The 14164-nt window shown below is 42.5% G+C and overlaps 1 protein-coding gene across 1 annotated transcript; it reads right to left on the bottom strand.

The window, feature by feature from the left end:
* Positions 1 to 5622: 5622 nt before the first annotated feature.
* On the bottom strand, positions 5623 to 6438 carry tnnt2c (troponin T2c, cardiac). Its single transcript, XM_060903673.1, has one exon. It carries the CDS (start codon positions 6436 to 6438, stop codon positions 5623 to 5625), a length of 816 nt encoding a protein of 271 aa, XP_060759656.1.
* Between the last annotated feature and the right edge of the window lie 7726 nt (positions 6439 to 14164).

Here is a 14164-nt window from a genome sequence, read left to right as displayed (position 1 = left end):
TATTTTGGTCTCATCCGTCCACAAAACATTTTTCCCATAGCCTTCTGGCTTGTCCATGTGATCTTTAGCAAACTGCAGATGAGTAGCAATGTTCTTTTTGGAGAGCAGTGGCTTTCTCCTTGCAACCCTGCCATGCACACCATTGTTCAGTGTTCTGATGGTGGACTCATTAACATTAGCCAATGTGAGAGAGGCCTTCAGTTGCTTAGAAGTTACCCTGGGGTCCTTTGTGACCTCACCAACTATTGCACGCCTTGCTCTTGGAGTGATCTTTGTTGGTCGACCACTCCTGGGGAGGGTAACAATGGTCTTGAATTTCCTCCATTTGTACACAGTCTGTTTGACTGGATTGGTGGAGTCCAAACTCTTTAGAGATGGTTTTATAACCTTTTCCAGCCTGATGAGCATCAACAACGCTTTTTCTGAGGTCTTCCGAAATCTCCTTTGTTCGTGCCATGATACACTTCCACAACCATGTGTTGTGAAGATCAGACTTTGATAGATCCCTGTTCTTTAAATAAAACAGGGTGCCCACTCACACCTGATTGTCATCCCATTGATTGAAAACACCTGACTCTAATTTCACCTTCAAATTAACTGCTAATCCTAGAGGTTCACATACTTTTGCCACTCACAGATATGTAATAAATAAATGACCAAGTATAATATTTTTGTCTCATTTGTTTATCTGGGTTCTCTTGATCTACTTTTAGGGCTTATGTGAAAATCTGATGATGATTTGGGTCATATTTACGCAGAAATATAGAAAATTCTAAAGAGTTCACAAACTTTCAAGCACCACTGTAGTTAAAGGAGTTAAAATCTCCAAAATTTGGACTTTGTTACAAAATCATGATGGATGTCCTATTTTATTCATGCATATAGATTTGTCTATGTATTTGTTACAGTGATTCATATCCTTTGTTTTCCTGTGATGTCACATAAACATGAGTCGCTGACTGTCGTCCATTTTGATTCCCTCCACAAACACCACACAACTTTGTGCCAAGACTGTGCCAGTTCCTGGTGTTACGTGGATGTTCCGATCGAGCAAGTGGACAAAACGTTCAGGTTCTTCCAAAAATTACTATAACTCAGGACTCAGAGTCTTAGGTATGATCTGAAGATCTTCCAGGAGAAATCTGAACACCTGTGCTGCTGCTAAAGTAAATGCAGGTAAATGGGCTGAATATGTTGAAAGTAGGACATTTTTACGAGTGTTTTCAATTTGTTAAAGCGCAATATGAAAGGGTGTGTGTGTGCGATAGAGGGAGAGGTGGGCTTTCTAACCTTTAAATAAAAGAAATGGAACTATTTTTAGACATTCTAATAAGGTGGTCTGGTCATGCAGAACCAATCTATGAGGTATTTAGCTGGGGAATCAACAGTGCATTGCATTGTGGGTAACTGCATAGTTTACAGTGACATCAGTGAAGAAAAATGTTCCGTTCAATACCAAAAGCAGGTTAAAGATGAATGTTTTGTTTGGTTATGACAGGGAAGTTGAGGTTTGATGTTTTCTCGATTCTCCAGATGTGAAGGAATTCTAACGTATTCAATAATATTACTTTACGTACATTGTGGAGCCAAAATAGCTTGATGGGGTTTGTTTGTTTGTTTCTGCTGATAGATTGTAATAGTCCTACAGTGGTGCTTGAAAGTTTGTGAACCCTTTTAGAATTTTCTATATTTCTGCATAAATATGACCTAAAACATCAGATTTTCACACAAGTCCTAAAAGTAGATAAAGAGAACCCAGTTAAACAAATGAGACAAAAATATGATACTTGGTCATTTATTTATTGAGGAAAATGATCCAATATTACATATCTGTGAGTGGCAAAAGTATGTAAACCTTTGCTTTCAGTATCTGGTGTGACTCCCTTGTGCAGCAATAACTGCAACTAAACGTTTCCAGGAACTGTTGATCAGTCCTGCATACCGGCTTGGAGGAATTTTAGCCCGTTCCTCCGTACAGAACAGCTTCAACTCTGGGATGTTGGTGGGTTTCCTCACATGAACTGCTCGCTTCAGGTCCTTCCACAACATTTCGATTGGATTAAGGTCAGGACTTTGACTTGGCCATTCCAAAACATTAACTTTATTTTTCTTTAACCATTCTTAGGTAGAACGACTTGTGTGCTTAGGGTCGTTGTCTTGCTGCATGACCCACCTTCTCTTGAGATTCAGTTCATGGACAGATGTCCTGACATTTTCCTTTAGAATTCGCTGGTATAATTGAGAATTCATTGTTCCATCAATGATGGCAAGCCATCCTGGCCCAGATGCAGCAAAACAGGCCCAAACCATGATACTACCACCACCATGTTTCACAGATGGGATAAGGTTCTTATGCTGGAATGCACTGTTTTCCTGTCTCCAAATATAACGCTTCTCATTTAAACCAAAGAGTTCTATTTTGGTCTCATCTGTCCACAAAACATTTTTCCAATAGCCTTCTGGCTTGTCCATGTGATCTTTAGCAAACTGCAGATGAGCAGCAATGTTCTTTTTGGAGAGCAGTGGCTTTCTCCTTGCAACCCTGCCATGCACACAATTGTTGCTCAGTGTTCTCCTGATGGTGGACTCATGAACATTAACATTAGCCAATGTGAGAGAGGCCTTCAGTTGCTTAGAAGTTACCCTGGGGTCCTTTATGATCTCGCTGACTATTACACGCCTTGCTTTTGGAGTGATCTTTGTTGGTTGACCACTCCTGGGGAGGGTAACAATGGTCTTGAATTTCCTCCATTTGTACACAATCTGTCTGACTGTGGATTGGTGGAGTCCAAACTCTTTAGAGATGGTTTTGTAACCTTTTCCAGCCTGATGAGCATCAACAACGCTTTTTCTGAGGTCCTCAGAAATCTCCTTTGTTCATGCCATGATACACTTCCACAAACATGTGTTGTGAAGCTCAGACTTGGATAGATCCCTGTTCTTTAAATAAAACAGGGTGCCCACTCACACCTGACTGTCATCCCATTGATTGAAAACACCTGACTCTAATTTCACCTTCAAATTAACTGCTAATCCTAGAGGTTCACATACTTTTGCCACTCACAGATATGTAATATTGGATAATTTTCCTCAATAAATAAATGACTAAGTATAATATTTTTGTCTCATTTGTTTAACTGGGTTCTCTTTATCTACTTTTAGGACTTGTGTGAAAATCTGATGATGTTTTCGGTCATATTTACGCAGAAATATAGAAAATTCTAAAGGGTTCACAAACTTTCAAGCACCACTGTATATAATCCAATACTGGTAATATATTATAATAGCTTACACAAATTATACTCTTTTAAATTCTTAGTCACTGTGATGCTCTGCGCTCACTTGGTATTCTACCAGTTGCTGGGCTATGAACTTTTCCAGTCATAAAATGAAAAGGAAATATATATTTTGGAACCAATTATGACAACGCAAATATATTTTAAAGCATACCTGATATAGGCAGAATAAACAAAAGTACGTAAACCATGTAAGCTGAAGTTTACTTTGTTTTCACAGATGTTGGCTATACACGTTATCATGTACACTCACTGTCCACTTTAATAGGAACATATGTACACCTGCTCACCTGTGCAGTTATCCAATCAGCCAATCATGTGGCAGCAGCACAATATACATCAACCATCCGTTATCCGTAACCGCTTATCCTGTGCAGGGTCGCAAGCAAGCTGGAGCCTCTCCCGGCTGACTACGGGTGAAAGGCGGGGTACACCCTGGACAAGTCGCCAGGTCATCACAGGGCTGACACATAGACACAGACAACCATTCACACTCACATTCACACCTACGGTCAATTTAGAGTCACCAGTTAACCTAACCTGCATGTCTTTGGACTGTGGGGGAAACCGGAGCACCCGGAGGAAACCCATGCAGACACGGGGAGAACATGCAAACTCTGCACAGAAAGGCCCTCGCCGGCTACTGGGCTCGAACTCAGAACCTTCTTGCTGTGAGGCGACAGCGCTAACCACTACACCACCGTGCCACCAATATACTTTATATATATCCAGTTTGTCACCATGATGGCCTTAAATTCCTGTTCTTGGAGCTGAAATTGATGTGGTCGTCTTGTAGCAGATCCACCTCAAGGTTTGATTTTTTTTTTTTCTTTATGAAAAGCTAATATTAGCTAACACATAAAAAATGATCATAAAGCAGCTAGTGAAGCTCTTCTGGGAACTTATGGTGACCCGAACACCTTACTAAACTTTGTCTTAGTCTTTTAATTTATTATACATGCAAGAGTGTGTGCGTATGTGGATGGACAACAGATATCTGATCATTTCTTAGCGTTTTATGGAAGTAAATTAGTATTAGCTAAGGTATAAATACCTAACCCTAGCTAACTTAGTACCCCTTTATGACAGCCTTTATTTAGTTACTGTCTAACACAGCTTTAACATTTTGAACTGACCTTCGCTGTCAGTAGGAGAGAACCTTCATGTGTTGTGATTTTAAAAAAGAAAAGAAACACTTTCCATCAAAAGTGAATAAATTGTTTTATTAATATTTAGTTGTTGCTAAAATCATCTTAAAAGTGGTCCTTGATTGTTAAAACAGACATTCAATTGGACGTGCGCTGTCGAGTGTGAGATAACCCCGTGTCCATGCAGGCGTGCCTTCCATTCCACCGTGTAGATAAAGGAAATGCTCAGTGGATAACACACACTTAAAAATAGCACCTCACAATAGTTACCTACTTTAATGTGACAAAATAATATAAACGTGTACGGGGGGAAAAAAACTGCCAATTTTTTTTTTCTTCAAAAAAAAAAAGAATACAAATGAATGAGTGCAAAAGTTTGTATACCCTTAGGATAAAATGAAGACAGCAAAGAAAAAAGTAATTTATAGCAACAAGGCATTTGGTGTGTTCGGTTTCATAGATGTTCCTTATTATAAGTAAACAAATTTGCCAGATTGCACAAAAAAATATTTCAACAATTTACATCTCCTTTGTTGGATTTGATTTTAATATTCTCCAATAATTTTCCTGCCCACACTTTGCCTTTATAATTACCCCCAACCTTATCCATTTCCCTTGAGCATCTTTTGGACCACTTCCCCAAAGCCCACCCACTCACACATGCTTCAAGAGATATCTGTTCTAACTCGGCCAGACGGGTCGTCAAATCTTTACTCGTTCTTCTTGATAAATGTCTGTTCTATCTATAGCAGATGTCAAACCCCGCCTGCTTATGCTACAGTCCTTTGGAAATTATTTCTCTGTTGAAATCTGCCTAATGTATTGTCCTGTTATATACCAACATTTAAAATCTTGGAAATTTTTTTAAATTTAATTAATTCATTTATTTATTTAGGGGAGGTGTATTTCAAAATAGCGATGCTATTCAGACACCATCCTTCCATTCAGACACCATGGGGAAGCAACTCCTTGCCCTCAATTGTATAAATAATACAGAGTAAACCAGATCTTGAATATACAGTGGCAACAAACATGGTCTTGGCTGATCTTTCTTTCCAAAAGCATTCACTGAAAATCAAAGATAAAATCTGACTGTTCAAAATTAAATCAATAAAGTTAAGCTGTAATGTGACCAAAAGTCTATGCCACCTCATCATACGTTCCCTAATGCACGCTCTCTATTTCCAGGACTTCCTGGTGGTCTTGGTTGTCTTGCTGTACCTCTGATGGTCATTGACGCGGTTGTGCAGCACATTGACGTCATACTTCTGCCTCTTCAGCTTCTCACCCAGGTCAAACTTCTCAGCATGGAGTTGCTGCAGCCACTGCCAGAGTTCCTGGGCCTTCTCCACCAGTTTCTCCTGGTTAAGGTGGTCGATGTTGAGTGGCTTGCGGCGCTCCATGAGGGCCTTTGTCTTCTTCTCCCGTTCTGTCAGCTTTTTGCCCTTCTTCTGTTCCACCTTCTGTAGGTAGCCTCCATAGCCCTTATTGGTGAGGAGTTTCTTCTTCTTGGCATCCTCTTCAGCCCGGATTTTAGCCGCCTCCTCCTCACGCCGCGCCCTTTCCTCGGCCAAACGAGCCTGCCTCTCACGCTCTTGCTCGGCCCGAATGCGCTGCTGCTCTGCACGATCTGCACGTCTCCGCTCAATGCGGGTCTTTAGGGCTACCAGCTCTTCTTCCTCTTTCTGCCTGTTGGTAAAGTGTGCCTCGATGAGGCTCTGAAGCTCATTGTAGTCTTTTTCGACACGTTTACGATGGAGGTCATCAAAGTCGACTTTCTCGCCATCGGGGAGCATGGGAGGGACAATGGTGGGGACATACACCTTAGGCTTAGGCTTGGAGTCTTCTTCTTCTTCCTTGTCTTCTTGTACCTCATTTTCTTCTTCTGCCTCATTCTCATCATCCTGTATTTGAGGGGCCTCCTCTACATTCTGCTCTTCCTCTGCTTCCTCCTCTTCTTCATACTCCTCCACAATCTCCTCCGTGTCAGACATTATAGCTATGCTGTGCCTTGTCTTTGGGAGTACAGAAGGTTGAGGAACGGCCTCAGCTCACCACTTACACCAGCTGGAGATAAGACAACTGAAGGGAGTGAGCTGTACTACATGGACACCATGCACTTTTATAGTGTTCTCTTGGGTCATGTGACCTCTCTTGAGTGAAACCCCTCAAGCCTTGGACAGTGAAGGGAGGTTTTTGGACAGATGCTCCAAGAGCTATTTTCTTCTCTAGACCTTTTTCAATGTCTCTAGGAGCCAGACCTTGACCTTTTGGTATGCGCTTCCTATCAAGTCTACCAAGTTTCTTTTTTCGGTCACAAAACAGATGTACACATTTGTGCCTCATAATCGGTTCTCTTCTCTTATAAGTTATTTAAACCAGGCAAGACACTGAGCTTATCTGTAGCTTTCAGTAATTCTTCCAGTCCTAATAAGATTTGGCGCAACAAATAAACGTTCAAGTATTATTGAGTCAGATTAATAATGTCTCATGATGCCTTTTACTGTAAAAAGGTTTATGAAAAACAGTAATAGTGTAGAATTTACTAATTTTGAATTCTTGGCTTTTTAACCTCTAAAACTTCCAGTGACTTCCAGGAAGCAGACATTCCTTGCGCTTGAATAACAACATACCCTTCCTTTCAGTTGTAAACTGGCAAATTGTACCAAGTACTGTTACTTATATGATTGTTTTTATTCTATCCACATTCACTGGATATGAGCAATCATGTGCTCTGATTGGCTACTCTACTACGAAGCTATCAGCTCATATACCGTGAGTAGAGAAAAACAAAATGGCAGAGCGTGTTGCTGAACCAAACGAGGACGAAATAAAAACTCGACTCAAAAACAAAGCCTAAAAAATAAAAAAAAGCAACAAAATATGGAATAAAAGTGTTTGATGGTAAGAACGTAACTTTTTTTTTAATTTTTCAAGAATTATTAGTCGAGCATTTTTCACAAATTTCTCCTGTCATTTTGACAGTTTGTTTACATTCTAAGCGGAAATTATTTCGTCTGACGTTTTGGATAAAGTTTTTATTTATCAAATTTGCAAAAAATAAATATAAAAATGCTCTGTTTCTCAAAATCTGCGATAACCTGCTGACTTGTCCAGGGTGTACCCCACCTCTCACCCATAGTCAGCTGGGATAGGCTCCAGCTTGCCCGCGACCCTGCACAGGATAAGTGGTTACGGATAATGGATGGATGGATGGATGGATGGATGGATGTTTCTCAAAATCCAGTGAATGTGGATAGAATAAAACAGTTATTCCACTCAATCTAGTCATACACAGCTTATAGCCAACTCGGTGCTACGTGCCTCATCGGCTATCAGCTCATGTATGACTCGCTTTTGTGGAATAACTGTTAAATATATCATGGGATATACAGTATTCCTGCTGTTTCAGACACCAGTCAAAATGAGGACGAACTTCAAGAATAATTGCATGACTTTAATGAACGCTTGAACTTCAGGAACAGATACATTTTCCATTTGTTCAATCCAAGGAGTTTCTTGAGTAGCTGAGGGTTAGGGGCATTGTTTAAGAAGTCAATTTAAGCAACACTACAACTTTAACAGAAACAAAGGAGGCTAAGTATCTAACATTTGGGTCAGGACAAATATGATGTGTGTTACTTGGTAGCTGGTTTTGTACCAAGGTTATCTCTCAGAAGTAATTTTCTTTAGTGTGAACAAAAGAGTGCTAAATTAACTATATAGTCTCTCTCTCATATATATATATATATCCATCCATCCATTATCTGTAGCCGCTTATCCTGTGCAGGGTCGCGGGCAAGTTGGAGCCTATCCCGGCTGACTATGGGCAAAAGGCGGGGTACACCCTGGACAAGTCACCAGGTCATCGCAGGGCTGACACATAGAGACAAACAACCATTCACACTCACATTCACACCTACGGTCAATTTAGGCCCACTTTACACGGGGACGGTCTGAAACAAAAACGCAAAAGTTCGTTTTCGTTCTCACTTTTTTCCGCGTCTACACGACCGTTTCCAAGGAGGAAATCTGCGTCTATACGGTGACGCATAAATGTGTGGAATTCAATTGGATGTGCATGCCAGGCGGCTAGGTGGTGCTGTGAAAGACCTCCGCTATGTCTGCACGCATGCGCAACGTCTTCCGTCTTGTCTGATCTGCACATCTGCGCCGCGAAAACTTTGACTACTCTGGCTATGGTAAGTAAGAAAGTAAGTAAAAAAGTAAGAGCATGCTATACCTGCCTCTGTTCATTAACGGTATATGTGCAGATTCGGTATAGATGTTCGAAGGACTCCTGGACATTTATTAAAGCTGCCAGAGCAGCTTGAAGGTCCGTTGGATCGATGTAATCAGACATGCTCTTACTTTTTTACTTACTTTCTTACTTCCCAGGCTGGCATGTACAGTATATGACATATGTATGACGTAAACGCGTACCTGACGTGAGCAGATCTGAGCAGAGTTTCGCGTATTGGGTAGTTTAGATGGATATGCAATGGGGGCTGTTTTTAACTTATCCAATCTGGAAGGCGTTTTCAATTTTTTCCGTTTTTCAGCCTCGGAAACGCCGTCCCCGTGTAGACGAAGGCACTTCCGATAAAATATTTAGTCGTTTTTACCCGACAGCGTCCTTGTGTAAACGGGCCCTTAGAGCCACTAATTAGCCTAACCTGCATGTCTTTGGACTGTGGAGGAAACCGGAGCACCCGGAGGCAGGGCCGCGTTAACCCTTGCCGAGGCCCTGGGCAGACACCCCCCCGAGGCCCCACCCCCGCCTGTTGTCAACTGCGCTCAGCAAATTCACCCCCTCAGACGTGCCTGTCTAACACAGAAACTTAAATAATGACAGTGGCACAATTAGAAATACTACTGAACGATAAAACTTTATATCCATCAACACCTATTTAATCGAGAAAAAGCAATGGTGAAACAGGCAACTGCATGGTGAAAAAATCCATCAGACATCACGGTTAACAAGTCTGGTTAACTAAAGTTTAGCCTCAAGAAGCCTTTGAATGAGTGAGTCAATGAACAACATGTCAAGAACATAACCTAGGCCTACAACAGTTTCTTTAGTATTCAGAACAAGAACATTCATTTGGTATATAACCGTTCGTTTTCATTTTGGAATCCAGGCGACTTTTAACTTGTGAAAACAAAGAGTGATAACAAAGAAAGAAAAATATCTTGCTTCTCAGAAATAAATCTCAAAATGTTCGGCTATGTGAAACATTTCATCCTTTCACACACGTAATGTCCCAAACAGCAGGGGCACACAGCTTTGTGCATTCAGTTTGACAGCCATGGGTCAACTTACAAGGGCACTTTCCTACTTTTCTGGAAAGCGAAGTCATTAATTAAATCATTGAACTCAAGCTGGCGTAGCGTGTGAAGACATGGTGGACAGTGATCATACTGACAATGACGGGTGATTTATGCGACGGGACAAGGTGGGCTTCCTTATGGGTGGCGAAATGCATCAAAAATGTTATCAATATGATCAAAACTTCTGAAAATATCGTTTCATATTTTCCGATGGTGGCACGGTGGTGTAGTGGTTAGCGCTGTCGCCTCACAGCAAGAAGGTCCTGGGTTCGAGCCCCGGGGCCGGCGAGGGCCTTTCTGTGCGGAGTTTGCATGTTCTCCCCGTGTCCGCGTGGGTTTCCTCCGGGTGCTCCGGTTTCCCCCACAGTCCAAAGACATGCAGGTTAGGTTAACTGGTGACTCTAAATTGACCGTAGGTGTGAATGTGAGTGTGAATGGTTGTCTGTGTCTATGTGTCAGCCCTGTGATGACCTGGCGACTTGTCCAGGGTGTACCCCGCCTTTCGCCCATAGTCAGCTGGGATAGGCTCCAGCTTGCCTGCGACCCTGTAGAACAGGATAAAGCAGCTAGAGATAATGAGATGAGATGAGAATGGATGTGTGTGTGAAATGAGGACAGTTCGATGGTCTCGGAGAGCTACAGTAGGAATGCATTCGTTGTGCAACACATTACTCATTTTATGACAGTAAGGCATCACAGGTGGTGCTCATTTATTAACCCGTATCTGTTATATACTCCTTAAAATCTATAAATCATACACAGTACTGTGCAAAAGTCTTAGGCACCCTATTTTTTTCATACAAACTTTTATAGATTTCTATTTTATGACTTCTACATTATCGAGTCAGTACAAAAACATTTTAGAGTTCGTTTTCCAGCACAAAATTAAACGTCCCCCCCCCAAAAAAAAAAAAAAAAAAAAAGATTGAGCAGCATATTACATAAGAGAGCACTAACCTAAGAGCATAATGAACATAACATAATGAAGGCTGCTGGGTTTTGGTGCAAAATGAAGACGCGAGTGTGACAGTCAAAGTGTCCAGAAGAACTGTGGCTGGTTCTGGAAGATGCTCAGTAAAACCTACAGCTCATTTCCGCATAAAACTGCACTCATTGGACCTCAGACTACTTGTCTGTGAAGATTCTCAATCATCCAGGTCATAGTAAACTGTGGGTGGTAGCCAGCTCCTCAGGCCAGGACTCGACTGTCTACATTCATCTTAACAACAAAGGACACTCATTTCAGGATTGTAACGTACGCATTTTAGCCAGAGAGGATCGTTGTTATGAGCGAGGAGTTAAAGAAGCCATTTTTGTCAACCTGGAACGGCCATCACTGAACAGAGGTGGGGGTCTAAGACATCATTTATCAACCATCTACAATGCGGTCTTGGACACTCTTCCCAGACGGCTGGGTGTACGCCAGGACCCAGCTGTTTTCGGTGACTCACAGGAGGACAGAGAGAGTCAGATTTCCATTGATCACCCTAATGGGCAATCCTTTGATCACCATAATGACTCGCCGTTCACACCCAGCCTCCAGTGACCCACACCAACTAGCCTGGGCCCGCCCATCCTAAGCGTGACGCAACATGAGGGCCTGTTGCGAGCTTAGTCTGGCAAGGCAAGCTATCTACAGCTCTTCCAAGCTCCCGAAAAATCGGGAACCAATCAACTTTGAGCATCTCCAACGGCCCTGGGTAGAGGCATGTTCAAGGCAGTGACGTAGTAGAACTGCGACCGGAAGCCATAGATTGTTTACAGAATCTATGCCCGAAGCGCTTCATTCACTAGAAACATTACGAACATGGAGCAAGTTCTCATTGAAAACGGAGCAAAGAGCAGCCCTGGAGGTATTTATTGAAAGGAAGGACGTTTTCGCCTTGCTCCCGACCGGCTTCGGTAAGAATTTAATCTACCAGTTAGCCCCGTCGCGTCACATACGTCAGAGGAAAGAGTGATGTGATTGGTTTAAGCTTCGTCACAGCCTTTTCTGGCTTCGACCAGTAGCAAACTGAGGCATTTCAGGGAGGCGGGTCAACCACGGGCTCTGGGAAATGGTTGGGCTTAATATCTTGGCCAGACCAATAGCTCGTAGAGCTTTGCAGTCACGTTAGCCAGACTACACACCAACATGATGCCTCAATGACACCTTAGATGAGCTGGTCATCAGAATTCTGATTCTGATTCTGATCCAGGAGAGGATAAATATCTGATACTCCCTATTAGTCAGACAGAACTGAGGAAGCCTTTTGGACGAGAGGTGAAACGTTTTCAAGAATCTTCAAGCAAGTCCAGTTGCCCTTTTCTACCACACACAACCTCAGACTACTATTTTATTTTTTTTAAAGCAAAGCATCGTCTCACACTAAATATCAACTTTGTTTCATTTATTATGGCTTACTGCTTTCTGTTTATAGTGTTTTTTTTTTAATGTTGAACCTTTTCGTTTCATTTCATTCTTTTTAAGCCATTTTCGGTTTACAGCATTTCTTTACACGTGCCTAAGACTTTTGCACAGCACTGCATATTTCAGACTGATTTTTTCTTGATGTACTGTACCTGATACATTCAGGTTTCATTTACAGGTGAACAATTGCTCACTGTAGGCCATCTGTTGTTATTCAGAGTTTCTCAGCCACACCTTTGTCCTGTCAATCAATGGAAAGGGACCGTTATAGGTCCAGGTTTTAGGTGTAGCATTCTCAGCACAGCGTTGACATGGCAGTGGCTCAGTAACGTGTATCCGGAGTAGCAGCTTTGCTAAAAGACAATAAAATGGCCCCTGTATGGATATACAATAGCTTTACTGCACTCCACAAATAGCTTTCTGTTATCATGAGAAATCCCATCAGACTCACGCCATGCCTGTGTGTCATTTGCAAGTGGCAGGTGGTGGTTGCTTTTAAATCCAGCCTCTGTTAAGACGCAAGCAGTGAGGGACAGCTGTGGCTATCAATAGAAGCACTTGTGATAACAGATAAGAGCCAAAATTAACCAGTCCCCTGTTCTAGTATTCCTACTTCACACATCATCCTGTGCCTTGAGAGAGAGAGAGAGAGAGAGAGAGACGTAATGGAATAACGTCAAAGTTTAAAGTGCTCATTTTTTTTTTTTAAAAACACTAATAAATGATACATAAAAAGAGCAGACCTGGCTTTCTACTGTTGTGTCATGCTTCATGGTGTTAAAGAATCCATCCATTATCCGTAGCCACTTATCCTGTGGGCGGCACGGTGGTGTAGTGGTTAGCGCTGTCGCCTCACAGCAAGAAGGTCCGGGTTCGAGCCCCGTGGCCGACGAGGGCCTTTCTGTGCGGAGTTTGCATGTTCTCCCCGTGTCCGCGTGGGTTTCCTCCGGGTGCTCCAGTTTCCACCACAGTCCAAAGACATGCAGGTTAGGTTAACTGGTGACTCTAAATTGACCGTAGGTGTGAATGAGAGTGTGAAAGGTGGTCTGTGTCTATGTGTCAGCCCTGTGATGACCTGGCGACTTGTCCAGGGTGTACCCCGCCTTTCGCCCGTAGTCAGCTGGGATAGGCTCCAGCTTGCCTCCGACCCTGTAGAAGGATAAAGCAGCTAGAGATAATGAGATGAGATGAGACTTATCCTGTGCAGGGTCGCGGGCAAGCCGGAGCCTATCCCAGCTGACTATGTGTGAGAGGTAGGGTACACCCTGGACAAGTCGCTAGATCAGATAATCGCAGGGCTGATACATAGAGAGACACAACAATTCACACTCACATTCACACCTATGGGCAATTTAGAGCCACCAATTAGCCTAACCTGGATGTCTTTGGAGGAAACCGGAGCAAACCCACACAGACATGGGGAGAACGTGCAAACTCCACATAGAAAGGCCCTCGTTAGTCACTGGGCTTGAACCCAGAACCTTCTTGCTGCGAGGCAACAGTGCTAACCACTACACCACCGTGCCAAAGAATGCTAATCTTTAATTTCCTTTATATTTGTATGGGCATAACTCACAATGTGTTGCTTGTGGTATTGTAATGTGGCTTTTGTTTGTAACACGGCAGTTTCATAACAGAAAGACCTGACATATGAAAAGGTCAAGTATTCAACAAAACGTATCTCTTGGAAATTAAAATCCATTATTGTACCTTTAGGGGTACACTGGCTTGTCACTGGGCAGTTCCCTGTAAGGTACTTATTTGTACCCTTTATATACTGACTGGGAACATATAGGGGACTGCAAAAGTAGGGATACAGTAAGGATTATACGCGAAGAACAGCAGCAGGACGACTTCTACTTTTGGGCGCCACCGCACTTCGCACTCAATGTGCATGTGCTACTTGACAAAGAATTTCCCAACAGGTGGACTGGATGTCGGGGAGCCGTTGACTGGCCACTACGTTCGCCGGATCTCAC

This window comes from Neoarius graeffei, chromosome 21 (assembly GCF_027579695.1).
Source record: "Neoarius graeffei isolate fNeoGra1 chromosome 21, fNeoGra1.pri, whole genome shotgun sequence".
NCBI lineage: Eukaryota > Metazoa > Chordata > Actinopteri > Siluriformes > Ariidae > Neoarius > Neoarius graeffei.
This window is presented reverse-complemented; position numbering and strand designations above follow the sequence as displayed.